General features: G+C 34.0%; 1 protein-coding gene across 3 annotated transcripts in view; it reads left to right on the forward strand.

Moving 5' to 3' along the window:
- Nucleotides 1-27,026, forward strand: part of CSMD3 (CUB and Sushi multiple domains 3) — a 1,080,114-nt gene that overhangs the window by 421,572 nt on the left and 631,516 nt on the right. For all 3 annotated transcript variants that reach the window (XM_029222726.1, XM_029222727.1, XM_029222728.1), the window contains 2 exons: nucleotides 1,339-1,426; nucleotides 21,049-21,173. In XM_029222726.1, coding sequence (XP_029078559.1) covers nucleotides 1,339-1,426; nucleotides 21,049-21,173 — 213 coding nt within the window. The remainder of the gene's footprint in view (nucleotides 1-1,338; nucleotides 1,427-21,048; nucleotides 21,174-27,026) is intronic.

Below are 27,026 nucleotides of genomic sequence, written 5' to 3' on the forward strand. Positions count from 1 at the left end.
GTGGATTGGTGAACTTGTAATTTGGCAGCAATAAGGATACTGTTGAGGATATTTAGGAAAGTGATTTTTATAGAATGAAGGGTGCAAACACAAAATTTCTTATCTAATTGAAAATATGGCAACTTTACCGGAGCTATGACTGTTGGGCCATCATCTGATAGTTATCTTGCTATCTAATCAATATGAACAAGTTGACAATCTGAACTAAATGATGCAGAGATCCAGTGGTTCTCAATATTGACTCTACATTAGAATCACCTGGAGGATTATTAAAAAAATCAAACAAAAGCAACAACAACAAAAAACAGATCCACAGGGTCCTACACAAAGTAATTGCATTAGAATATCTAGACATAAAAGTTAAGCGTCTTTATTCTTTTAAAAAAGCTGTAGAGGTGATTCCAACCCACAATGTAGGACAAGAACCATTTCAAAGTTTACATTTTTCCCTCTCTAGAGTCTCTACCGTTCTTTTCTTTAAAATGCAGATAAGTTGATAAAGAGGAAAATAGAACTTGCTCTCTAATTCACTATAAGATTGAATTCATGAAGCAATATCACTCAGATATTTCAGACCTTATCTGGTTTAATGATCTTCCCATTTGAAAAAAAGCGCTGTCTTGGGGAATTATTTATTTACTGTGATCACATTCACTGAAAATATTAATAAATCTTTTTAATAATTCGATGTTCTGAAAAAACTGCTGAAAGTGTACAATGGCTAAGTAAAACACAGTCATGGAAATTGTTAAAGGGTAAAACCCTTATTTTGATTTTCATCATTATATCATAATTCAATGACATGCTTGATAATTTGTGCCACAGTTTTACTTTCACATTGGCAGACTAAATTCTTTGTTATATACCAAATAAAAAGTGGTAATACACTTTTTTCCACAGGGTCTTATTTTTCTATTGCAACTTTAAAAATAATAAGTACCCAAACGACACTGCCCTAACTGGTGGTGACTTCTCTACTGCCAATAATTAATGGAAACTCTGGCACTGATACCCTTGGAGTACATTACAAGAGATTTCACTATTTGATAGTAATTAAAAATAAAATGTTAATTGTTAATGTGTTAATATTCAGATTAGTAAGTCATTGAATAGGAACATGAAACTTACTTTCTTATATGTCCACGAATAGAAAAAATGTTTTTGTCCTCATTATTGATTTATCAAACTATATTTAATGTTCTATATATAAACCATAGTGATTACAATAACAAAATACAAGAATATATTTTATGTACAACTTTAAATGAATATCATCCTTGTTTTCCTAATCATATATGTTTTGATTATTTTTTTCTTTTCTTTTTTCTGTTGTTCCAGTAAATGAGGGAGGTATTAAAACAGCTTCCAATTTATGCCCAGATCCAGGAGAACCAGAAAATGGGAAGAGAGTTGGATCAGATTTTAGGTAAGATTTTAAATTGTTTATTTCATTATTTATTTTGTTAAGGTTTATTTTAATTTTAACTTCAAATATAACTAATAATATGGAGATGAAGACCTGGTGACTTAAAAGTGTGGCAGCTAGATTTCACTGATGTGTTACCATTAATAATCTTTCAGTATTTTAAAGTGACTACTCAAATTTATTAGGATACTTTTTGGAGTTTAAATGATTAATCTATTGTCATGTAGTAAGTGAAAAATCATGGGATTTGATTTGAAAGACATTAGTTTGAATTCAACTTCTATTGCTTATTAATTGTCTGATCTTTGGTAAGTTATTCAATCCTGTCTGCCTGAGTTTTCTCTTCTGTAACATGTATATCAAATTTACCACATAGAATGGTGAGTTTCAAATGAGGCACTGCCTGTGAAACCTTCCTGCAAATGTTCTATAAACATTTTATATGTAATTTTTAGAAGTAAATGTAACTTGAATAAGTTTTATCTCTATCTTAAAATTAGTATTTATTTTAAAATTTGAAATTAGTTTACTTACAACATAGAAAATGTATGTAGTAGAATATGGTAGCCATTCACTTACACTATCAAACAGTATTTTTTAAAAATCTTGAATGTTCAGTAGTCCTCTGTAACATTTTACAAATGAAAGATACAAAAAATCCTATAAAATAGTAAGTGATAATTTAGTTAACATTCACAAATACTTATTTTCACAAAATATTCATGATATATTAAATTTAAAAAATGATAATGGTTATAGTTACACATACCACACATTTACAATCTTTTCTTCTTTATATTGTTTGTATAAAGGACAAATGCTGTGCTAAAGAATATCCCTATGAATAAAAAGATAGTTCTTATAATAAAGACCTGTGAAAATTTTGTCCCCATGGATCATTCAAGTTAACTTAAAGTTATATTTTGATATACTTGCAGTGGAAAACAATATTAGTTCAATATGAATAAAATTGTAATTTTCTAAAAATTTTACAGAACTTTCTTTAACTAGTCTGATAATTAATATGGATAATAATGTTGGAAAAAATCACACTAGAAAGAAATTTAAAAGACCTGGGAAACTAGTCAGTCTGATCTTAATAAACTAAATGACTATATTAAAAATCAACTAAATCTCTCAACCTCAATAATTAAGTGATATTTCATAGACTGCAGAGTGGTAAACAATTTACCTAGTATTTTTACATGTATTCTTTACTTATTATAAAATGCTATAAGGTGTTTATTATTTTATTCCGACTTTACAAATAAGAAAACTGAAACTGTTTATCCAGCTAATAATTTGATGGAATTGAAATTTGAACTCATTACTTCCTGATTCTATATCCTGACCCTTTAATCACTATATTACATTATGCTTTGAAACCAAACTTCATTCACATCCCATCCTTGCAGTAAACTTCTTGTCTTCTCCAAGAGTTGGTTTCGTCAGATCTAAAAACGAGGATAATAATACTTGTTTCATGGATTAAGGGAAAGATTACATGAGATAACGTATGCATGGTAGTAATCATAAAGCTTAAGACAAATAAGTATTCAGTTAATTCTAGCTTCTATTATAGTATGATAAGATAAATGAAATAGTTATTAATATTTATTTGGTCTCACTTTTTGCAAAAATATGAGGTTTATTAGAAATGGACTTAATAGGAATATAGTGAGTTAAATTACCTTTTAGTGGATTTCAAATCATAAGATTATCTTACAGTCATGTTTCAAGTCCCTGATAGATGTTAGTCATCAAGATGCTCACAGTCAGGCTAAGATGTAATAGAGTCATTATAATTTAAAAACATGCAAAATGTCATGGAGACAGAAGAGGTATGGTATTTTGGACAGCTAGGAGATGAGGGTCACAGAGGCAAATGTTGAGGTAGAAGTATGAAGTATGATTGGAATCTGGTATAGAGAGGAAGAGAAATCCAGAGACCATTTATATGTTTATACATTCATTGTCTACATATATTGTTTGCCTATTATGTACCTGGCTTTGTACCAGGAACAAATAAAACACTTAACAGCAGACATAGTACATGCCCCCCATAGGGCTTCAAATTTAATGGCAAAAAAGACAATAAACAATGAAATGAATCTCAAATTTTAAAAAGTACTGTGAAATAAAAAAATAAAAAATTAAGCTTCTGTGAGAGAGGATAAAGATGTCAGAGTGGGCATCCACCCAGTGTAATTAGGTCCCACTTTCATTGATACCAGAAGAATTTTATGCCTTTAGACTATAGGAAAGGAAGAGCCTCACACTGAGGAAGAGCTTGATGAGCCATTCCAGGAAAATAAAGATTAGGGAGTCTAAATTATAAACTGTAAATTGAAGAAAAGCACAGAATTCAATAGAAAAGCGGTAGAATGAAGTTGAGGAGATGTGGGGAAACCAGAGCTCTTATTCAGAAGAAGCAAATTGGCAGCCATTCTGCTTAATCTGCACTGAAGATACGTTTTGTTTTAAACACACAGTGTTTTTAAAATATGTGAGTCAACATTTAAAAATCAGGAGATTTCACACACACATACACACACACGTGCACGTGCACACACGTTTTTGTATTCCCTTTTTAGATTTGGCAGCTAAAACCAATGTACCTTCATTGCAACATCTACTAGAACCAATTAACAGATGTTCCCTTTAGGCTAAGCAAACTCTCTGGTTCACAGTGGTCACTCCTAGGCTTCTTCACTCATGTAGGTCACCTACCTATTATGGGAAGCTGTAAAGAGTTTTGAGAGAGAGAGCTGATTCAATTTATATTTTCAGTACATCATGCTTTATACTTTAGATAGGTGGATTGAAGAAAACAAGTTTTAGTTAGAAGGCCAGTGCAGCAGTCTGGTTTTAAGATGGTAGAGACTTAGACTATGGTGATAGCAGTGAACTAGACAGACTCAAGGTATCTTTTGGGTCTTGGACACTCAAATTCTCAGTGTCCAATGATATTTTATGTGGAAAGTAAGAAAACAAAAAAGGATGATCCCTAATTTCCTCAGCTTGAACGTCATGAAATTGGGGTAAATAATTATATTTAATTACGTGTGGAAGTCCAGAGGTTTTGAGGGAAAAACATAAGAGTTCAGTTTAGAGATTGTAAACTTCAAATGACTTAGTGATTTACAAGTGGGTATGTTAAGTTCATAGGTGAATATAATTAAAGTTCAGAGATAGCAAGGAAATATCGGTATGTAGATGTTATTAAGAATCCTAAAGCAGCATGAATAGATGACATCAGTTAGACAGTGTAGAATGATGAGAGAATCTATGACATAGTCCAAAGTTCTATGCTATTTCATGATATGATTGATTTTAAGAAGCTATCAGGGGCTTCCTTGGTGGCGCAGTGGTTGAGAGTCCGCCTGCCAATGCAGGGGACACGGGTTCGTGCCCCGGTCCGGGAAGATCCCACATGCCGCGGAGCGGCTGGGCCCGTGAGCCATGGCTGCTGAGCCTGCGCGTCCGGAACCTGTGCTCCGCAACGGGAGAGGCCACAACAGTGAGAGGCCCGTGTACTGCAAAAAAAAAAAAAAAAAAGAAGCTAGCAAATCATTCTCACGAGTAGCAAGAGAAATAGGCATGGATGAAGTAAGGGAAGGAAGTCCTTTAAAAGGGGTCAGGAATTTTGAATACAATTGAAAATGATGAGGACAGAAGACTGTCTCTTAAATTTGACAACATGAAGGTTGTTGGCAAGAGTGATTTCATTGGAGTGACAAAGGTTGAAACAAATTGAAATAAGCTGAAGAGTGAATAGACAGTTCAGATAGGTAATAGCTTTGGAACATCAAATTGCATAAAGCAGAAGAATAATGGAGCAGTTCTATAGTCATTAGGAAGTCAAAAGAGATTTTCTTTTTAGAGATACAAGAAACCAGAGCATGTTTATTGGATGATACAAATAATCCTGTAGAGAGGAAAATACTGATGATAGGAAAGATTCCTAGTGGGTATAAGTAAAGGAACATAACTTTTTTGGAGAAAATAAACATGATCCCAAGGACAGGAAGAGTGCTCTAGAGACTGTGAGCCACAACTACTGAGCCTACGTGCCACAACTACTGAAGCCCGCGTTTCCTAGAGCCCATGCTGCGCAACAAGAGAAGCCACCATAATGAGAAGCCCACGCACCGCAAAGAAGCCCCTGCTTGCTGCTACTAGAGAAAGCCCATGCGGAGCAACGAAGACCCAATTAAAAAAAAAAACAAAAAAACAGATTTTGTGAAGGGAAAATGAGAGAGCTTATATTTAATACTTTTACTCTGTGAAGGCTGCATCAAGCAAGACCATCAAATTTATATATATATATATATACACATACATACATGTAAATGAGAGAGAGGGAGATGGGAATGGATGGGAGAGGAACTTTGAGAGAAAAACTGGAAATAGTCATTACCCAATAGTGGGAGAGCAAGTTTGATATAGAAATATTACCTTGCTAAGTAATTTTGAGTGTCCTTTTGAGATTGATGATAATGAATCTGCCTAGTTATATGATTTCTATCTAGAATTACTAAGCTTCCCAGGTACAAGCATTAAAAGGATTGTGTAAAGGCGTGATAAAATTCAGTGCATTCAGGAAATTTCTAGTGATTCTTCTAGTCATAACAAATAGAAACATGGATGTGGAGCAAAGAAAATTTCGAGCAGAGTTATAGGTTGGGGGTCCTTTACAAGATAAGTGGATTAGATCATCTTTCATGTTCAGTTTCAGCTATAAACAAGACCGATTCAGAAATAGCAGGTAAAATATTTTTAATCTGTTTCAGAAGGGAAAGAAATATTTTTTTGTGTGTTTTAAAAAGTATAAAACGGTAATCATTCTTATATAAAAGGCTATGGGAAGCACCCCAAAGAATAAGAAAAGGGAAAGCAGGTAAAGGAATAAAAATCACTGACAAAAGATATACTGTGTCAGCTTATTTTGAAGCAATATACATTTAGTTAGGGCTTGAATTAACTCTCTGTTACTGGACCCCTATCATTTCAAAGGAAAATTAGTCTCTGTTAGGCAGGTACACGATGAATCACTGCTTCATATGGAAGCAAGCTTGGTTGTTGGATTGAAGCACCAGTCCCTGCCCCATAAATATTAAAACAAACAAACAAACAACAAAGAAGCAAAAAACACAAAAATAACTCATGGCAATCTCTTCTGGTGCCCTTTACCCATTTATCTATGTAATACTCCAGTTCTTTGAGGTACCAGGGCTCACACATTTCTGCAATTTAGCAAACATCCAGGTAGGTGTAAGAAGTCAGTCTCCCCCACTATTTAGTGCCTCTTTACTCACTGAATTATCTTCTTGAAGCCTCCCTCCTAACTGGGTTGAGGTAGGAGTGGGGACCACCCACTCAAATGCTCCAATTCCCTCCAAAGAAATTATACTTGCAAACTTTTCATTAATTGGTATCCTCAAATCTTCTGATACATCCTTCCTGGAGCTAAGCTATGTGTTATTCTGATGATCTTGAATGAATTTTTTTTAATACATCCTTAACAAATTCTATACAAATGTTCTGAAACCCCTCTTTTAGAATGTGTGAGCACGTATCCTCATTTATCAGCCTTGGGGCTTCAGCTAAAACTGAAAGAACCAGAAATGTCTCATTTGTTAACATACTTTTCCATAAATGATCATTTCCAAAGAAGGGAAAATTGTGAAACGAGTCCTATTCCATCTGTAAGTATGAAAAATTGATGAGGACCTAACCATAGATGATTTTTAAAACGAAGTTCTAATAACAGAACATTAAACTGTTTATAAGCTGCATTTATTAAGATTTCATCTATAAATGTTTGTGTTTCCTAAATCTTAAAATTATATGGCTTCTAAGATAAGCACACAAATATACATAAATATAAAACAACTTTTGTATATTGGCTTCTTAGCTGTTAAGAACATGTTTTTCTCTGTTACTCATATCTTAAAAAACTCTACCAAGAAAATTTCTCAAGATTTGCCAATTACCATTGTTAATCTTATAGCAGCCCCTGAATGTATTGGCATAGGATCTAGGGAGAGCAATTCTTACGCACTGGACTAGAATTCAGGTCTTATTTTCAAGTGCAATATTATTTTCTTATAACACACAAAAATTATTTAGGTAGTAGGGTGGCTTTTGATTTTTTAAATTGGAAACACCATTTCCTAGCAAACCAAACTTAAAACTTGGTAGTAATTACAAGCAGCCAGGGACAGGGTGGGGGTGAGGGGCAGGCAGGAAAGTAGGAACAGTTGTTTATAGCACCAAACACCACTGATTCTTTTTTTGGGGGGAGGGTTTATTGTTTTAATTTTTATTGGAGTATAGTTGATGTACAATGTTGTGTTAGTTTCAGGTGTACAGCAAAGTGAATCAGTTTCATGTACATATATCCACTCTTTTTTAGATTGTTTTCCCATACAGGCTATTACAGTGTATTGAGTAGAGTTCCCTGTTCTATACAGTAGGTCTTTATTAGTTATCTATTTTATATATAGTAGTGAGTATATGTCGATCCCAATTTTCCAATTTATCCCTCCCCACCCCAGTATCCCCTGGTAACCATAAGCTTGTTTTCTATGTCTGTGACTCTATTTCTGTTTTGTAAATAAGTTCATTTGTACCCTTTTTTTTAGATTCCACATATAAGTGATATCATATGATATTTGTCTTTCTCTGTCTGACTTACTTCACTCAGTATGACAATCTCTAGGTCCATCCCTGTTGCTGCAAATGGCATTATTTTGTGTTTTTTTATGCCTGAGTAATAGTCCATTGTATCCATGTACCACATCTTCTTTATCCATTCCTCTGTTGATGGACATTTAGGTTGCTACCATGTCCTGGCTATTGTAAATAGTGCCGCATTGGACATTGGGATGCATGTATCTTTTCAAATTATGGTTTTAGAGGGAACCTACCTCAACGTAATAAAAGCCATGAACAACAAATCAACAGTGAACATCATTCTCAGAGGTGAAAAAACACTGATTTTTCTTTTGAAGTATCTCTAGAGTCTGAGCCCTCATCCATTGCCACTTCTATTCTTTTAGCTCAGATTTGATTAAATCCCTAACAATTCCTGCAGGCTTCAAGGTTTCAGTGTAATGTCACTCAATGCAATCAATAAACCACCAAAACCGTAAATAAAAATATATAAATTGATTGATTAGAATCAAAATGTCAGTGTCCTTTGGTCTGTAAATTCGGAGGCTAAGAGAGAAGGGATTAATTAAAGTACTTTTAAAAGTTTTTGCTTGTGGTTTTTTTGTTTGTTTTGTTTTTTTTACTTAAACATTGCAAAACCTAGTTAGAACTGCTTTGAAATTTGAAGCAGGTAAGTTCTCATATGTTACCTGCCATCCTATAATAAAATAGCATTGCCTTTTCTATTCATTTATCTTACACTATTTTATAGTACTCATCACCACTGAAGTAATGTATATGTATTTTATTTTTATGTTTTCTGTCAAGCCCCACTAGAATATTGGCTGTAACAGTCCATGGGCTTTGTTTGGTATAGTATCAACTTCACTGAAAATAAGTTTTAGCCACTCAATAAATACTTGTTTTTTAAACAAATGGGATCTTAAGAAATTTATGAAATCACTAATCTTTCAAGATTTAGAATATATAAAGCACTTTCAAGACAGAACACTAGGTAGGCATATACACAGTTTCACTTCATAATGTATATAAATATTATTTTCATAATATTTTTAAAATACCACAGCAAAAATATTACTTTTAAAAAGGCATACAAAAGCTTGAAAGAGCAAATTAAATACAAAGATGAAGAATAGTAAAAAGTAGAGTAGATATAAGTGAAAGTGAATAAGAAATTAATAGAGAAAAATCCATAAAACCAAAAGGTAGTTTTATTGAAAAGATCAATAAAATTGATAACCTCTAGAGACAGACTAATCAAAGAGAGAGGGAGAGAGGGAGAGAGAGAGGGAAAGAGAGAAAAGAGAGTAAGAGAAGAGATACAATCCACGAATATTAAAGGATAATAAAGAAATATGAGCAACTCTGTGCCTACAAATTTGATAATTTAGGTTATATTGATGGATTTCTTGAAAAACACAATCTATAAAATTCTCACAAAAAGAAATCATCTGAAATGACCTAAAACTATTAAAGAAATTAAATCAATAATTAAAACCTTCCATTGGTGGGAATGTAAATTGGTACAGCCACTATGGAGAACAGTAAAAACTAAAAATACAAGTACCATATGACCCAGCTACCCCACTCCTAGGCATATACCCAGAGAAAACCATAATTCGAAAAGATACATGCCTCCCAATGTTCATTGCAGCACTATTTACAATAGCCAGGTCATGGTAGCAACCTAAATGTCCATTAACAGAGGAATGGATAAAGACGATGTGGTACATATATATATAATGGACTGTTAGTCACAAAAGAGAACAAAATAATGCCATTTGCAGCAACAAGGATGGACCTAGAGATTGTCATACTGAGTGAAGTAAGACAGAGAAAGACAAATACCATATGATATCATTTATATGTGGAATCTAATAAAAAGGTACCAATTAACTTACAAAACAGAAGTTATAGTCACAAATGTAGAAAACAACCTTATGGTTACCAGAGGATGAAGGGGGGCGAATAAATTGGGAGATTGGGATTGACATATACACAATACTATATATAAAATAGATAACTAATAAGAATCTACTGTATAGCACAGAGAACTCTACTCAATACTCTGTAATGGCCTATATGGGGAAAGAATCTAAGAAAACGATTGTATATATGTATATGAAACTGATTCACTTCCCTGTACACGTGAAAATAACACAATATTGTAAATCAAATATACTCCAATAATTTTTTTAATGAAATAAATTTAAAAATAAACCTTCCAAAATAGCAAGCATCAGGCCCAGGCTGATTCACTGGTGAATTTTAACAAACATTTAAAGAATAAATGATACCAATTCTCTACAATCTCTTCCAGAAAAATAGAGGGAGTACTTTCAAACTCATTTTACGAGTGCTCACTACCCTAATACAAAAATCAAAGACATTGCTGCAAAGGAAAATTTCAAACCAATATGTCCAATGAACATAGATGCAAAATTTTTCAACAAAATATTAGCAGATTAAGTTTGACAGTGTATTAAAAGAAGTATACAGCATGACTAAATAGGTTTTATTCCAGGTATAGAGGGCTGACTTGACATTCAGAACTCAAGTCATCTCATAAGTGGACTAAAAAAGAACATATCACCATTGCAATAGAATGAAGAAAAAAAAAACAAAAAACTTTTGACAAAATCCAACCCTCTCAGAAAATTACAAAGAAAAGAGAACTTTATCAATTTGTTAAAGAACATCTACTACTACAAATATGCAGCTAACATGATAATACTTAGTGGTGAGAAACTTTTTCCCAAGATCAGAAACAAAACAAGAATTTCCCCTCTCACCACTCTTTTTCAACATCATACTGAAAGTCTTAGCTAATACACTAAGACATGAAAAGGAAATAAAAGGTTTATAAATTTGGAAGGAAGAAATGAAACAAACTTTTTTTCTTGCAGATTGTATGATTGTCTATGTAAAAAGTTCCAAAGAATCAACAAAGAAACTTGTGGAACTAGCAAGTGATAATAGCAAAGTTTTACGATACATATACAAAAGTTAATTCTTTTTTTGTATACCAACAATGAACAAGTGGAATTTGAAATTAAAAGCACAGTATCATTTACATTAGCACCAAAAAATAAAAAAGAAAGACAGACTTAGGTTTAAATATAACAAAATATTTATAAGATCTATATGAGGAAAATGACAAAATTCTAATTAAAGAAATCAAAGATCTAAATCAATGGAGAAATATTCCAGGTTCATGGATGGGAAGAATTAATATTAGTAAGATGTCAAATCTTTCCAACTTGAGCTATAACTTCAGTGTTATCTCAGTGAAAACCCAAGAAAGTTATTTTGTGTCCATCAACAAAATAATTCTAATATTTATGTAGAAAGGCAAAGACCCAGAATAGCCTACATGATATTGAAGAACAAACAGGGGACTAACTCTTCCTCAGGAAGAGGGTGAGGGATGAGTAGGTAAACTCATTTGGGGCAGTGAAACTATTCTGTATGATACTGTACAGGTGAATACATGACATTATGCATTTGTCAAAACCAATAGAATACAAAGAGTGAACCCTAGTATAAATGTGGACTTAATTAATTAAGTGTATCAATATTGATTTGGTTCATCAACTGTAACAAATGTACCCCACTAATGCAAGATGGTAATAATAGAAGAAACTGTGTTTGTGTGTGCATGTGTGTGTTGGGGGGGAAGAAGGGTGCATATAGGAACCTTCTGTACTTTCTGTGCATTTTTTCTATAAATGTGAAATTGTTCTGAAATATAAAGTATTAAAAATGAAACAAAAACATACAAGCAATTTTATATTTTGAACTGAGTGATATATATATCTGTATGCAGGCACACATACATGTGTATGTTTTTTTTTGACTATAATATCATATTAAAATACTTCTCTAGAATATTGTTATAATAAACTCAAACATTTCATTCTCCTGGCATGGCAGTAATTTCTGAGAAGGAGAACTTTAGAGAGAAGGAAAAGAGATACTTCAATTGAGACGTGTTTTTTGACAGATAAGAACAGCTCCCCCATCTCAGTTTCCATGGCCACAATTGTAGTTAACCCTTTTTAAACATTTTTAGGTAATTGCAATGTCAGCTTTACTAGCTGCAGATTCTTCCTCTTTTCATCCATGTACAAGTTATTATCACATTAGTCTTCCAAAAATATCTGCAACAATGTGTTTTTTCAACTCAAACACGAGCAGAGCTTTCTTATGGACTACTTATTCACAAATTACTCATTTTTGGCATTTAAAACATCTCAAAATATATCCAATGTTGCCACATTTGTCTGCCAACCATATTTTTATGGTGACAAATTACCCTCACATAGTTTGCCTCAAATATGTCTGATTTTCCCTGACTTCTCCGCTTGGTTTTTGTTTCTTCCTCCTGGAATATTCTATCCCAGCATTCTTGCCTGTGTCATCTTACACATTCTTCAAGGACTCACTTAAAATCCTCCTTCCTAAAGCTTTACTTATTTCCACAATCTGTTACAATCTGGTTAACTCCTCCAGCATTGTGTGTATCTTCATTACAGTACTTAAAATATTTTTTTTCCTTGTCTTGTAGAAACTTTTCTAAGTGTAAAATCCTTGGAATCAGAAATAAGATTATTCATATATCTGTATGCCTGATGAAGAGAGTTCAATAACTGTAGTGAATTGAACGGCTTAAAACAGCAGCTTCAGAATTTTTCCATTAATTTCTCTGATCATATGACCTTATAGCAGGACTTCAAACTCATCATAAAACTAAATGATTTATAGGCAGCAGTTGCTAAAACAAACACTCTTGTATGCACAAAATAAATATTTTTTAATCACTGAGGAAATATATAAGAAAATCCTTGGGAAAGTATGGCATCTTATAGACTTGTATTTTACTTACCATTTTATGCTTTAATCTCCAAGGTGAGAGTCCCAGAATCTGTGTTTTGAAATTTTAAAAACTTTCTTTCTAATTTGAAATTCCTATGGAGCATAACAGACTTTTAAAGGGAGAAATGCTGCCAAAGAGATATTGAAGCTGCCAGCAGTTTCTATGCTGAAAAATAAATTAAAAATTTAAACGTCTTTTAAAATTATAACTAAATGTCTGGGAAAGCTCAGCCTCCGAGAGTCTTAAGTTTCACAGACTTTACTTCTGCAGGAAAGACCTTGTCTGATACTTTTCCTTTCAAGAGATGTCACCCATTAGGGACATGAATTTGTCTTCTTGAGAGCAAAGAATAATGTTGGATCCAAAATTTGGGTTTTCATTTGGATTATTAAAACACTGGTATATCTTGGGATTGAAACAGCAGGGAATATGCTTCTCATCTGGTAATATTAAAACATGACTATAATGAGGAAAGTCTGACTATCATGATGTAAATCTATCACACTTTTAAATGTGGACCCATCTTCACCCGTTCTCCTAGCATAAGATTTGTAAATATGGTAGTATGCTCATTTATATATCTAACTTTGATAATTGCAAAGACATCATTAATAGAAACTTCAAAGGTGTTCTATCTCTTCCCACAAAATATCTTCTGAAGAATAGCCTACACATGTGGCACTTCCTTCCTCACCACACAGCTATTTCCTAATATTTTGTAATCTGACTTTTTGCATCATCTCTTAAATTACTAATGACTTTTCTATCCCTAAATTAAGTTAATTTTCTCACTGCTCATTTCCCTTGACCCTTCTGTCACCATTGTAATCTCTTTTTGGGGTCTTTAAATGACCAAAAAATATCTTGGTTTCCGTGAGTTTACTCTCTGACCACCCATTTTTCACTCTTTTCTTGAGGAATTCACTTTCTCCTCCCATTCCCTAAAAAATAAACATTCCTCAGTGTTCCATCTTCAAAACTCCCCTCTCTACTATATATTCAGCTTTAAGAATAGCATTACTTCTGAAGGATTCAGTAATCATGATTTTCCATGTTTCTCTCAGGTCTTTATTATTTTCATTCTTCTGAGATATAGATATTTATTATGTTAACTTAAAACAATTGAACTGGTCTTTTCTCCACAACACATATACATCATTACAAGTGAGAGAGCATGGAATCTGGAATTAGTTGGACTTAATTTTAGATGCCGCCACTCTTTTATTAGACTTAGAGAAGCTTTTTATTCTCCCCAAAGTTCTGTTTCTTTTTCAATAAAAATGGAAAGAGTAACACCAAATTGTACTGTTTTAGTGAAGGACTAGATTATCTAACAGTCATAAAATTGCATAGTGAAGTACCCAGGATAAAGTAAAGCTTTTTCTTTCTTTTTTTAATTTTCTTATGATTTTCCCAGTGAATTCAGATTTTTAAATCTTCACTCTTTCTCCAAATCCTGCAACCTGTTGATTCTACTTCTTCAATCTTGTTAATTATTTTCAATTCATATTGCCTCCATCCTACTTTATACACTTAAAACTTCTCACCATTGCAATTGCAATGGTCTCTTATTCTATTGCAAGATGTATTACACTTGGCTTTCAGATAAAGGTTATTATTATATAGCTACTGAGACATTACCCCTGGATCATAAACTTGTATCTCCCATGGCTCATTGAATTAAGAAATTATATCAGTTATCACACACATACATATAGTATACATTAACTTAAAAGAACTTTCATGTCATTATTTTGTTACTAATTAAAACATTGTATGTGTCAATATCGCTATTTTGCTAATAAGTAAACCTGTATGCCAGATGTTTGCACACTTAGCAGTAATAAAAGCATGCCTTGAACATATAGCTTATGGCTTGCAATTTGGTGCTCTTCCCGCCTCACTTATACATTTGCATTCTAGCATTTAAATTTCTCCTTAATACAGGCCAAACCTAACTTTCTGACATTATATTTCTATTTCTACCATATTGTGTTACAGACTGCTAAATGTGCCTCTTCAGAAAATAAATCATTTTAGTTGTGTGATGCATATTTTTAGAAAGAAACATTAAAAAAAAAAACAAACTACTATTTCCTGAAACTACCCATTTGCTTAAGGCAAACTGTTCTTCCAAATGCCTCTACACTTTATCAGCTCAGTAATTTAGCACATGCTTTTCTCTCTTCCTAGAATATGTTTGACTATAAGAATCCTATCCATTCTTCAAATGGACTTTCTTCTTCCTTGGTTTCCCATAACTTGTATCCATGCTCTCTTGGCTCATATGGCTTGAATGATATTCACTGTGTGCTTCTCTTACCACAATACTGGAATTTATTCTGTTTTTTGAAGGCAGCTATTGGCTTATTACATTTTTCATCACCAAGTCAAAAAAAAGTTTAGATGCTTAAGGAAAGCTTGCTTAATTGAATTCGAGCATAAGAAGAGCTTGCTGATTTGAATTCGAGTAAACTTGCACTGCAGCCTTCCTCTGGTGTTATGTTTCAAGACCAGTACAATTAAGACTTATCATTACTATCATTGTCTCTGTGGAAAGTTGTTTCTGGCCTCTTTGACAGAGTTCCATAAAAGACATATTACCTATGTCTGAAAACAAAGAGCAGTGAAAGCATAAATACTCTATTGTTGTGTGGGGTCCAGATTGCACAGGACAATATCATCATATTAAAACTAGCTCTAATTTTAAAAAGTCTATTTTAAGTTGCATAAATATATAGAAGAAATAGTAAGCCTAGATTTTTGAAAGTTATTCCAAGTATGTTTATCTAAGCTGATAGGACATTTAGGAAATATGAGTTGTGAAAATGGTTGACATGGGTAGGCAATCTTAAAAGAAAACACAAATAACAAACCTTAGTCCTTACACTGTACTGAGGAGCTTAGCACTTTATCTATACTTTGTCTGCTTTATCCTCATTGTTTCCTCATTACTGGAGGGGAAAATCAAGCTGTTATTCCAATGTTACAGTAAAAATATTAAAAAGAAAAAGTGATACAAAGAATAGTTTGAGGCTACAAATCATTTAAATCATCATAGTATTTCATTGAAATAAAGTTTAAAATATACATATTTAGAAATGTATCAAAATATTCCATTTAGGACATAATTTTTGATGAATAAAATATGGATAAAGAAAGCATTTCTGCTTGTGTAATGTGGGAATACTTTGTGTATACTAATAGTAATTTCAGATCTGTGAAAAATGAGATTGTTTCATGTATTTTATTCTGTATATTATTAAATGACAATATTTTGAAAAAAGTTATAATAAAAATATATATTTAAGAATCTCTCCTAATTTGCCAGCAATATGGTTGAGTGAAGGATGTGAGATCACCTCTTCTTACAAAAACAAAATCACAAATAACCGCTGAACAACCATAGACAAAAAAACCACAAAAAACACTGGAACCTACCAAAAAAGATACCCTATATCTAAAGAAAAAGAGAAGCCAAAATGAGACAGTAGGGAGGGCACAATTGTAATAAAATCAAATCCCATACCTGCTGGGTGGGAGGCCCACAAACTGGAAAATAATTATACCACAGAAGTTCTCCCACAGGAGTGAAAGTCCTGAGCCCCACGCCAGGCTTCCCAGCCTGGGGGTTTGATAATGGGAGGAGGAGCCCCCAGAGAATTTCTCTTCGAAGGCCAGAAGGGTTTCATTGCAGGAATTTCACAGGATTGGGGGAAATAGAAACTCCACTTTTGGAAGGTGCGCACAAGGTCCCGTGTACACCAGGACCCAGGGAAATAAACAGTGACTTCATAAGAGACTGGGCCAGACTAGTATTGGAGGGTCCCCTGTGGAGTCAGGGGGCAGCTGTGGCTCACTGTGGGGACAAAGACACGGGCAGCAGCAGTTCTGTTGAATACTCATTGGTGTGAGCCCTCCTGGAGGCCACCATTTCCTCCCCAAGACCTAGCCCCACCCAATAGCCTGTAGGCTCCAGTGCTGGGACACCTCAGGCCAAACAACCAACAGGGTGGGAACACAGCGCCACCCATCAGCAGACAGGCTGCTTAAAGTCTTCCTGAACAAGGCCCTGCCCACGAGAAGGACAAGACCTAGCTCCACCCACCAGTGGGGAGGAAGCAGACCCTCCCACCAGAAAGCCAACAAAAGCCTCTTAGACAGGCTTATTCACCAGAGGGCAGACAGCAGAAAAAAGAAGAATTACAATCCCGCAGCCTGTGAAATGGAAACTGCAATCACAAAGTGAGAAAAAATGAGGTGGCAGAGGAATATGTCCCAGATGAAAGAACAAGTTAAAACCCCAGAAGAACAGCTAAGTGAATTGGAAATAGGTAATCTACTGGAAAAAGAATTTAGAGTAATGATAGTGAAGATCATCCAAGATCTCAGAAAAGAATGGAGGCACAGATTGAGAAGATGCAAGAAATGTTTAATAAAGACCTAGAAGAACTAAAGAACAAACAAACAGAGATAAACAATATAATAACTGAATTGAAAGATACACTAGAAGGAATCAATAGAGTAACTGAGGCAGAAGAAAGGATAAGTGAGCTGGGAGACAGAATGGTGGAAATCAATGCCACAGAAAAGAATAAAGAAAAAATAATCAAAAGAAATGAAGACAGTCTGAGACCTCTGGGACAACATTAAATGAACAACATTTGCATTATAGGGGTCCCAGAAGGAAAAGAGAGAAAGGACCTGAGAAAATATTTGAAGAAATAATAGCTGAAAACTTCCTTAACGTGGGAAAGGAAGCAGCCAACGAAGTTCAGGAAGCCCAGAGAACCCCAGGCAGGATAAACCCAAGGAGGAACACACCGAAAAACATAGTCATCAAACTGACAAAAATTAAAGAGAAAGAAAAAATATTAATAAGCAACAAGGGAAAAGCAACAAATGACATACAAGGGAACTCCCATAATGTTGTCAGCTGATTTCTCAGCAGAAACTCTGTAGGCCAAAAGAGAGTGACACAATATATTTAAAGTTATGAAAGGGAAGAACCTACAACCAAGAATATTCTACCCAGCAAGGCTGTAATTCACATTCAACAGAGAAATCAAAAGCTTTACAGATAAGCAAAAACTAAACGCATTCAGCACGACCAGACCTGCTTTGCAACAAATGCTAAAGGAACTTCTCTAAGTGCAAAAGAAAAGGCCAGTACTAGAAACAAGAAAATTACAAATGGAATAGCTCACTGGTAAAGACAAATGTAAATTAAAGGTAGGAAATCATCTGCACACAAATGTATCAAAACCAGCAATTGGGAGAAGAGGGGAGCACAAATTCAGGATATTGGAAATGCATTTGAAGTTAAAAGGCCAGCATCTTAAAGCGCTATTATTTATATACAGACTGCTATATTAAAATCTCAGGGTAACTGCAAACCAAAAATCTACAATAGATACACATACAAGAAAGAAAAGAAAATCCAAACACAATAATAAAGTTAGTCATAAAATCACAAGAGAAGAGAACAAAAGAGGAAGGGAAGAAAAAGACCTACAAAAACAAATCCATAACAGTTCAGAAAATGGCAATAGGAATATACATATTGATAATTACTTTAAATTAATTAAATGCTCTAACCAAAAGACATAGACTGGCTGAATGGATACAAAAACAAGACCTGTATATATGCTTTCTACAAGAGACCCACTTCAGATCTAGGGACACATACAGACTGAACATGAGGGGATGGAAAAAGGTATTTCATGCAATGGAAAGAAAGCTGGAGTAGCAATTCTCATATCAGACAAAATAGACTTTAAAATAAAGACTGTTATGGGACAAAGCAGGACACTACATAATGATCAAGGGATCAATCCAAGAAGAAGATATAATAATTGTAAATATATATGCACCCAACATAGGAGCAACCCAACATGTAAGGCAAGTACTAACAGCCATAAAAGGAGAAATTGACAGTAACACAATAATAGTGGGGGACTTTAACAACCCACTTTCATCAATGGACAGGTCATTCAGACAGAAAATCAATAAGGAAATACAGGTCTGAAATGACACATTAGACTAGATGGACTTAATTGATATTTATAGGGCATTCCATCCATTCTTCTCAAGTGCACATTACACATTCTTCTCAAGTGCACGTGGAACATTCTCCAGGATTGATCACATGCTGGACCATAAAGTGAGCCTTGGTAAATTTAAGAAAACTGAAATCATATCAAGCATCTTTTCCACCACAATGTTATGAAATTAGAAAGCAACTACAGAAAAAAAAAAACCTGTAAAACATCACAAGCACATGGATGCTAAACGATATGCTACTGAACAACCAATGGAACACTGAAGAAATGAAGAGGAAAGTAAAAAATACCTAAAGACAAATGAAAATGAAAGCACAATGATCCAAAACCTATGGAGTTCTAAGAGGGAAGTTTATAGCAATACAGTCTTACCTCAGGAAACAACAAAAACAAATGAACAACCTAACCTCACACTTAAAGCAACTAGAGAAAGAAGAAAAACAAAACCCAAAGTTAGTAGAAGGAAAGAAATCATAAAGATCAAAGCAGAAATAAATGAAATAGAAAGGAAGAAAACAATAGAAAGATTAATGAAACTAAAGGCTGGTTCTTTGAGAATATAAACAAAATTGATAAAGAGCCAGCCTCATCAAGAAAAAAGGGAGGGGCTCAAATCAATAAGATTAGAAATGAAAAGGAAAAGTTAAAATGATACCACAGAAATACAAAGTATCATAAGAGACTACTACAAGCAACTATATGCCAATAAAATTGACAACCTGGAAGAAATGGACAAATTCTTGAAGAGGTACAATCCCCCAAGACTGAGCAAGGAAGAAATGGAAAGTATGAACAGACTAATCACAAGTACTGAAATTGAAACTGTGATTTAAAAACTCTCAACAAACATAAGTCCAGAACCAGACGGCTTCACAGGCCAATTCTATCAAACATTTAGAGAAGAGTTAACACTCACCCTTCTGAAACTCTTCCAAAAAATTGCAGAAGAAGGGATGCTCCCAAATTGATTCTGAGACCATCAGCACCCTGATACCAAAACCAGACAAAGATACCACAAAAAAGAAAATTATAGGCCAGTATCACTGATGAACATATACACAAAAAATAATCAACAAAATATTGGGTTGGCCAAAAAGTTCGTTCAGGTTTTTCCATAAGGGTTACAGAAAAACCTGAATGAACTTTTTGGCCAACCCAATGCTAACAGTCTGAATCCAACCATACGTTAAAAGGATCACATTCCACAATTAAGTGGGATTTATCCCAGGGATGCAAGGAATTTTCAGTATCTGCAAATCAGTGTGATACACCACATCAACAAATTGAAGAATAAAAACCATATGATCATCTCAATAGATGCAGAAAACGCTTTTGACAAAATTCAGCACCGATTTATGTTAAAAACTCTTCAGAAAGTGGGCATAGAGGGAATATACCTCAACATAATAAAGGCCATATATGACATACCCACAGCCAACATGGTCTCAATGGTGAAAAACTTGAAAGCATTTCCTCTAAGATCAGGAATAAGAAATGGTGGGTGAATTTTATCTAAAAAACAATCAGCACAGTTTTGCAGCCCTAACTGTATATGTGTGTCTGTGGATGGACATAAACGTGTCCAAGTAAATACACATATAAATACCTGCTAGAGAAGTACTATAATGTGGTATGAACCCAAGCACTGGGATTCAAGTCAGAAAGCCCACTTTTTGCTTCACATTTACCACCTACTTAAGATGGGAAATTTAGTCAATTATTTAACCTTGGCTTCTATAACTAATAACAAGATAATTAAACTTGATGAGAGCTTTTTGAAATTCCTACGAATACCTGCATGTTATTGATTTATAGTAGATTCTTGTTTGTGATTTTTATTATATATTTGTACGAGTCATATTTTCATATTTTGGTTTTTAAAAAGAACAATCTTTTTTGTCACTATGGAACATTTTTGAACTATTGGATATTGCCAGTAGAACCGGAGCCTAACCATTATGTTATATTCTTCTAATACTGTTTTTTAATCCTTTGCTCAATTTTAGCCTTGGATCAACTGTGCAGTTCTCTTGTGATGAAGATTATGTCCTACAGGGTGCTAAGAGCATCACCTGTCAACGGATAGCTGAAGTCTTTGCTGCTTGGAGTGATCACAGGCCTGTATGTAAAGGTAAAGAACAGTCTTTAAAATAAAAATGCTCTCTTAACACATTTTAATAGTTTGAACTTCATTCCACTGAGTATAAATTTCAGTTGAATCTTTGACCTGTAATTCAGGAAACATTTAGCTCATGTATTTAAGAATATTTATTGAAAATCTGTAATATACAAACCACTGTGTCAGATTCTCAAGGAGTTCCCAATCTAATAATCATATAGCAACAAATTGGAATCTTAAAATATGTAATACAAGGCAGTGGTAACTTTGTTGGCCTTTTTTTTAATCATGAATTACCACTGATGTGGATATAAATTTTTTAAACCATAATTGCACCTCCACTTGTATGATTTGCCTATGTGTCCAATAGTAGTGATGTTGGTGGCAGTGGAGGTAGAGCATTTGTTCTATAATTAGTTAATTTAAACTAAGACAAATCAATGAGTGCTCTGGCTTTTCATATTACCAGTAATTGCAGATAAGATTTACTTCCACCACCTTCCTACAAATTAAATATTTTCATATAAATTAAATGAGGCCTCTTCATTCTAAACTTTATTTAGCTATATTTGAAAATGAACACCTCATTCTGGCTTACTGGCTCTCTTGTTGCTTGTTTGTTGCTGTTGTTGTTGTTATTTTTAATAATGACATCTCTGCATATTTCAGTGTCTTAGTACTCAAAATTCCATTAACTCTTCATCTCCCTCAGGGAATATTTTCACTGAGTTGCCACACTGTATAGTCCTCTCAGGCAGATTCCGGTGAATAGAGAAGGGATAGATTTGAGAGCTGTCATAAAGGGAAAAAGACAAAGTATTTGACAACTAGTTGGATATGGAAGGAGAAAGTGACAAGAAGGAGTCCAAGTTGATATTCAACTCTATATGAGACTAGAAAAACGTTACCCTGTTAATAAGTATAAAAAAACTGAAAATGGAATTGTATAGGAGATTTCATCATAGGCTTAATTTTTTAGGCATTTACTATGTGTCAGGCACTGTGCTAACCACTACATATACTTTGACTCATTTAAATCCTCAGAACAAACCAATGGAGGCATTATTATCTCCATTTTAGAAATGAGTATTGTAAGACACAGAGAGATCCAGTCACTCACCCAAGCTCAAATGTCTGTAAAATGACAAAGCCCTTAAGAAAGACTATTCATAGTTTGGGGAGAGAAGCAAGATTTCAGAGCATTAAAGAAGGAATAGAAAATAATAAAATGGAAGCAAATAGATATATTCCACTCACTTGACAATGGCAACCCAGAGTAAGAAGAACAGAGAGCCTAGATTTTTCTCTCAGGTTCAAGTAAAACTTTCATGTCACAGGTAGATGTTTATTCATTACCTTTCTCATTATCAAGGGCTTACAGAAAATGGTACTGATGAACCTAAGTGGCAGGGCAGGAATAAAGATGAAGATGTAGAGAATGGACTTGAGGACACAGTGGGGGAAGGGGAAGCTGGGATGAAGTGAGAGAGTAGCATTGACATATATACACTACCAAATGTAAAGTGGATGGCTAGTGGGAAGCTGCTGCATTGAACAGGGAGATCACCTCGATGCTTTGTGATGACCCTAGAGGGTGGGAGAGAGGCTCAAGAAGGAGGGCATATGGGGATATATGTATACATATAGCTGATTCACTTTGTTGTACAGCAGAAACTAACACAAAATTGTAAAGTAGTTATACTCCAATAAAGATGTTAAAAATATAAAATAAAATTCATAGTCACAATTGAAGAAAAAAAGGTTTACAAAATGCCATATAGTGCAATAGCATTAAAAAAAAACAGTGAAATAGGGATAATGAGAAAATAAGGTAAAACAGTTACATGATCCTAAACAAAAGCTTATGTACAAGTTGGTAAAAAACTTTAAAAAATTTTTTATTGAAATATAGCTGATTTACAATGTTGTGTTACTTTCAGTTGTAAAGTGATTCAGTTATGCATATAAATATATATTATTTTTTACATTATCCTCTATTATTTGTTGTTAACAAGATATTGAGTATAGATCCCTGTTCAATACAGTAGGTCCTTGTTGGTTATCTGTCTTATATATAGTAGTATGTATATTTTAATCCCAAACTCCTAATTTATCTCTCTCTCCCTCTCCCCTTTTGGTAACCATAAGTTTGCTTTCTATGTCTGTGAGTCTGTTTTGTAAATAAGTTCATTTGTATCCTTTTTTTAGATTCCACATATAAGTGATATCATATGATATTTGTCTTTGTCTGATTTCCTTCACTTAGTATGATAATCTCTAGGTTCATCCATGTTACTGCAAATGGCGTTATTTCATTCGTTTTATGGCTGAGTAATATTCCATTGTATACCATCTTCTTTATCCATTCATCTGTCGATAGACACTTAAGTTGCTTCCACGTCTTGGCTATTGTAAATAGTGCTGCTCTGAACATTGGGATTCATGTATCTTTTCAAATTATGTTTTTCTCCTGATATATTCCCAGGAGTGGAATTGCAGGTTCATATGACAACTCTATTTTTAATTTTTTAAGGAAATGCCATACTGTTCTCTGTAGTGGCTGCACCAGTTTACATCCCCACCAACAGTGTAGGAGGGTTCCTTTTCCATTCTGACTGGTGTGAGGTGATACCTCATTGTAGTTTTGATTTGCATTTCTCTAATAATTAGTGAGGTTGAGCTTCTTTTCATGTGCCTGTTGGCCATCTGTATGTCTTCTTTGGAGAAATGTCTATTTAGTTCTGCCCGTTTTTTGATTGGGTTGTTTGTTTTTTTGATTTTGAGCTGTATGAGCTGTTTGTATATTTTGGAGATTAATCCCTTGTCGGTTGCATCGTTTGCAAATATTTTCTCCCATTCTGTAGGTTGTCTTTTTGTTTTGTTTATGTTTTCCTTTGTTGTGCAAAAGCTTTTAAGTTTTAAGTAAAAAACTTTTAAGAATGGCTTACATGTTAAATATGACAGCTGCCTAACAAATTTAAAAAACATAAGTTTACACGAAAACCATTGTCTATGAAATATGACAATGACACAACAAAAGCAGACTTTTTCCTGACTTTAAGATCTGAAATATCTTGCATTGCTTTTTATAAAGTGGACACTGAGTAATAAGTATTGTGGGAGTTACTCTCATCAATGTCCAGGCAATGATAGAACAGTAAACTGTTTAAAGTTGATTTCTTATGATATCCTCCACTCAAGACAAATTATAGATATAAGGGACAAAATTGAAAATCATGGCTTCAAAATGGTGGCATCCACATATCCTGCTTCAGTTTTACATAAATTATATGTGTGCATTTTTTATGGCAAGAGAGAATAGGAAAATAGAGGATAGAGTCTAGAAAAGGAGATTAATGTTAATGCAGAAACAAAGTCTCACATAAAAAGAGAAATTATAGCCAGATCATGGAATTTAAGGTTTACATAAAATGAGATTGAGGCTATAAACCATCTTTTTTCATTCAAGACTCTCATTTCAATAAAAAGAATGAATCATATTTATTATGATTGTAAATTGTTCAAAGGCAAAACTAATGTTATATTATTTTGTTATTTTTCATAAACCCTGTAGCACAAAGAACAGCTGTGTTGACAAATCTCAAGAAATATTTGTTGAATATTACTGTATGATTATTTTCTTTGATTCTAAGATAGATGATTGAAATATGTATATGTAAACATATACATACATATAGAGAGATATACATATATATTTCATTCAACAGTCATCAGTCATTCGTTGGGAGGTATAAAATTTTAATGTTCAAGATTCATATATTGTTATTATTTTATCTTATTTCTGCAGATATTAATCATTTATACACAAATTTATTTGCTCATTGCATGCAGGGCACATGTGTATATGGTTTATAAAAAAAATTTGCTAGTAGAAATTACTGGCTGTGGTGTTGGAAACAGTAACGGAGGGGACATGCTGAAATTGTAATTGAAGTTTTAAAGTGACTATCCACTGTCAGTCTGAACAAAGAATAGTTTTCATGTCTTATGGGTGCTTGGACAGAATAAATATGCTTTTTTCTAGACAGCGGCATAAATAGCAGTATCAGTGAACTGCACCTTTGAGAAGTCATTAATATAGCTGCTGTCTATGTATTGCATGGTTAAGCAATCAAGGAATGGTGATTTTTAAGGGACTGAAAGTTCACACAAACAGCAAATTATGAATTAAAAGAGCAATTCAGAAATTAATATTAATGGATTTTACACAAACTCAGACAATAATTTTTGTTCCCTAAATGGGTTATGTATATGAGATATTTGACAGTTTACCATTACAGATACAATTATTCCTTTGTTGGAAATGCAATAGATAATCCCAAAGCTAGAGCTTATGCAAATAAGCAGATTTATGCACATGAATCATATATAGAAAGTTTCAGACATTCATGTTGTTCAAAGAAATAGCATTTATTTGAGAATTGATAATTTGTTAACTAGGAAACTTTTAAGAAAGTGAATCTTGATAAATTGGACAAAAATTTTTTTGACTAATTTTCAGTCAGTATTTATTTAGCCCCAAGAAACGAATGTTTTTGTCTGTTAAGGCACAATGGCATGAGCCATTCATGGGAGTAATGGAATAGGTGATTAAGGCAAGATTAGAAAAGAAGGCCAGAGACTTCCCTGGCGGTCCAGTGGTTAAGACTGCCTTCCAGTGCAAGGGGTGTAGGTTCAATCCCTGGTTGGGGGAGCTAAGATCCCACATGTCTGGTGGCTGAAAAACCGAAACATAAAACAGAAGCAATATTGTAACAAATTCAATAAAGACTTTGAAAATAGTACACATCAAAAAAAAAAAAAAAACAATCTTAGAAAAGAAGGCCAAAGAAAAGCAAAACTATTGGAAAGTGGGGTCATCATCAGTCATCCAGTTATTTGTTTATTCACTTACTAACATACTGATTAACTTATTTTGGATTCCACAAGCATTAATGAATGTTAGTAGGTATGCTAGATTAAACACTACATGAGATCCGTAGTATGTAATGGTTTTTATTATTTTGTATTGATTTACAAGGTATACATAGAAAACTAGGTAATACATAGTAGACTGCTTTGTTTACAAGAGAGGTACAATCCTCTGCAAAATTCAGATGAGGAAGACTATTTCCATGTTCGGAGATGGTCAGGCATTGAGATGGAGGAAGAAACATACAGGCAGAAGTTGGAGATTATTTTCTATTTCAACAGAGGAACTTTCAGCCCCACCCCCTGACCTCTGAGGAAAAGAGAGGGGCTGAAGATTAAATCAGTTATCTATAACCAGTGATTTAGTTAATCATGCATATGTAGTGAAGCCTCCATAAAACCCCAAAAGGATAGGGTTCAGAGAACTTCTGAGTTGGTGAACACTTGTAGATTTGAAGAGAATAGTGTGCCTGGAGAGGGTATGACAAGTTCCAAGCCCTCTCCCCATGCCTTGCCTTGTGCATTTCTTCTGTCTAGCTGTTCCTGAGTTATATCTTTTTATAATAAATTAGTAATCTAGTAAGTAAAATGTTTCTCTGAGTTCTGTGAGCTGCTCTAGCAAATTAATCCCCAAAAGGGGATGGTCTTTGGAATCTCTGATTTATAGCCAATCAGAAGTACAAGTAACAAACATGGTCTTGCGACTGGCATCTGAAGTTCAAGGAGAAGGTTGTGGGAACCTCCAGTTTGTAACCGATTGGTCAGTAGCGTAGACAACAACCTGGCTTGAGATTGACATCTAAAGTGGAGGGGGACGGGGGTTGGGGGCAGTCCTATAGACTGAATCCTAACCTGTGGAATCTGATGCTACCTCCAGGTAGGTAGATAGTGTCAGAATTGAGTTGACTTGTAGGACACCAGCCTGGTGTCCAA

The sequence above is a fragment of the Monodon monoceros genome, unplaced genomic scaffold (genome assembly GCF_005190385.1).
Source record: "Monodon monoceros isolate NGI ecotype Baffin Bay Population unplaced genomic scaffold, NGI_Narwhal_1 Super_Scaffold_14, whole genome shotgun sequence".
Classification (NCBI taxonomy): domain Eukaryota; kingdom Metazoa; phylum Chordata; class Mammalia; order Artiodactyla; family Monodontidae; genus Monodon; species Monodon monoceros.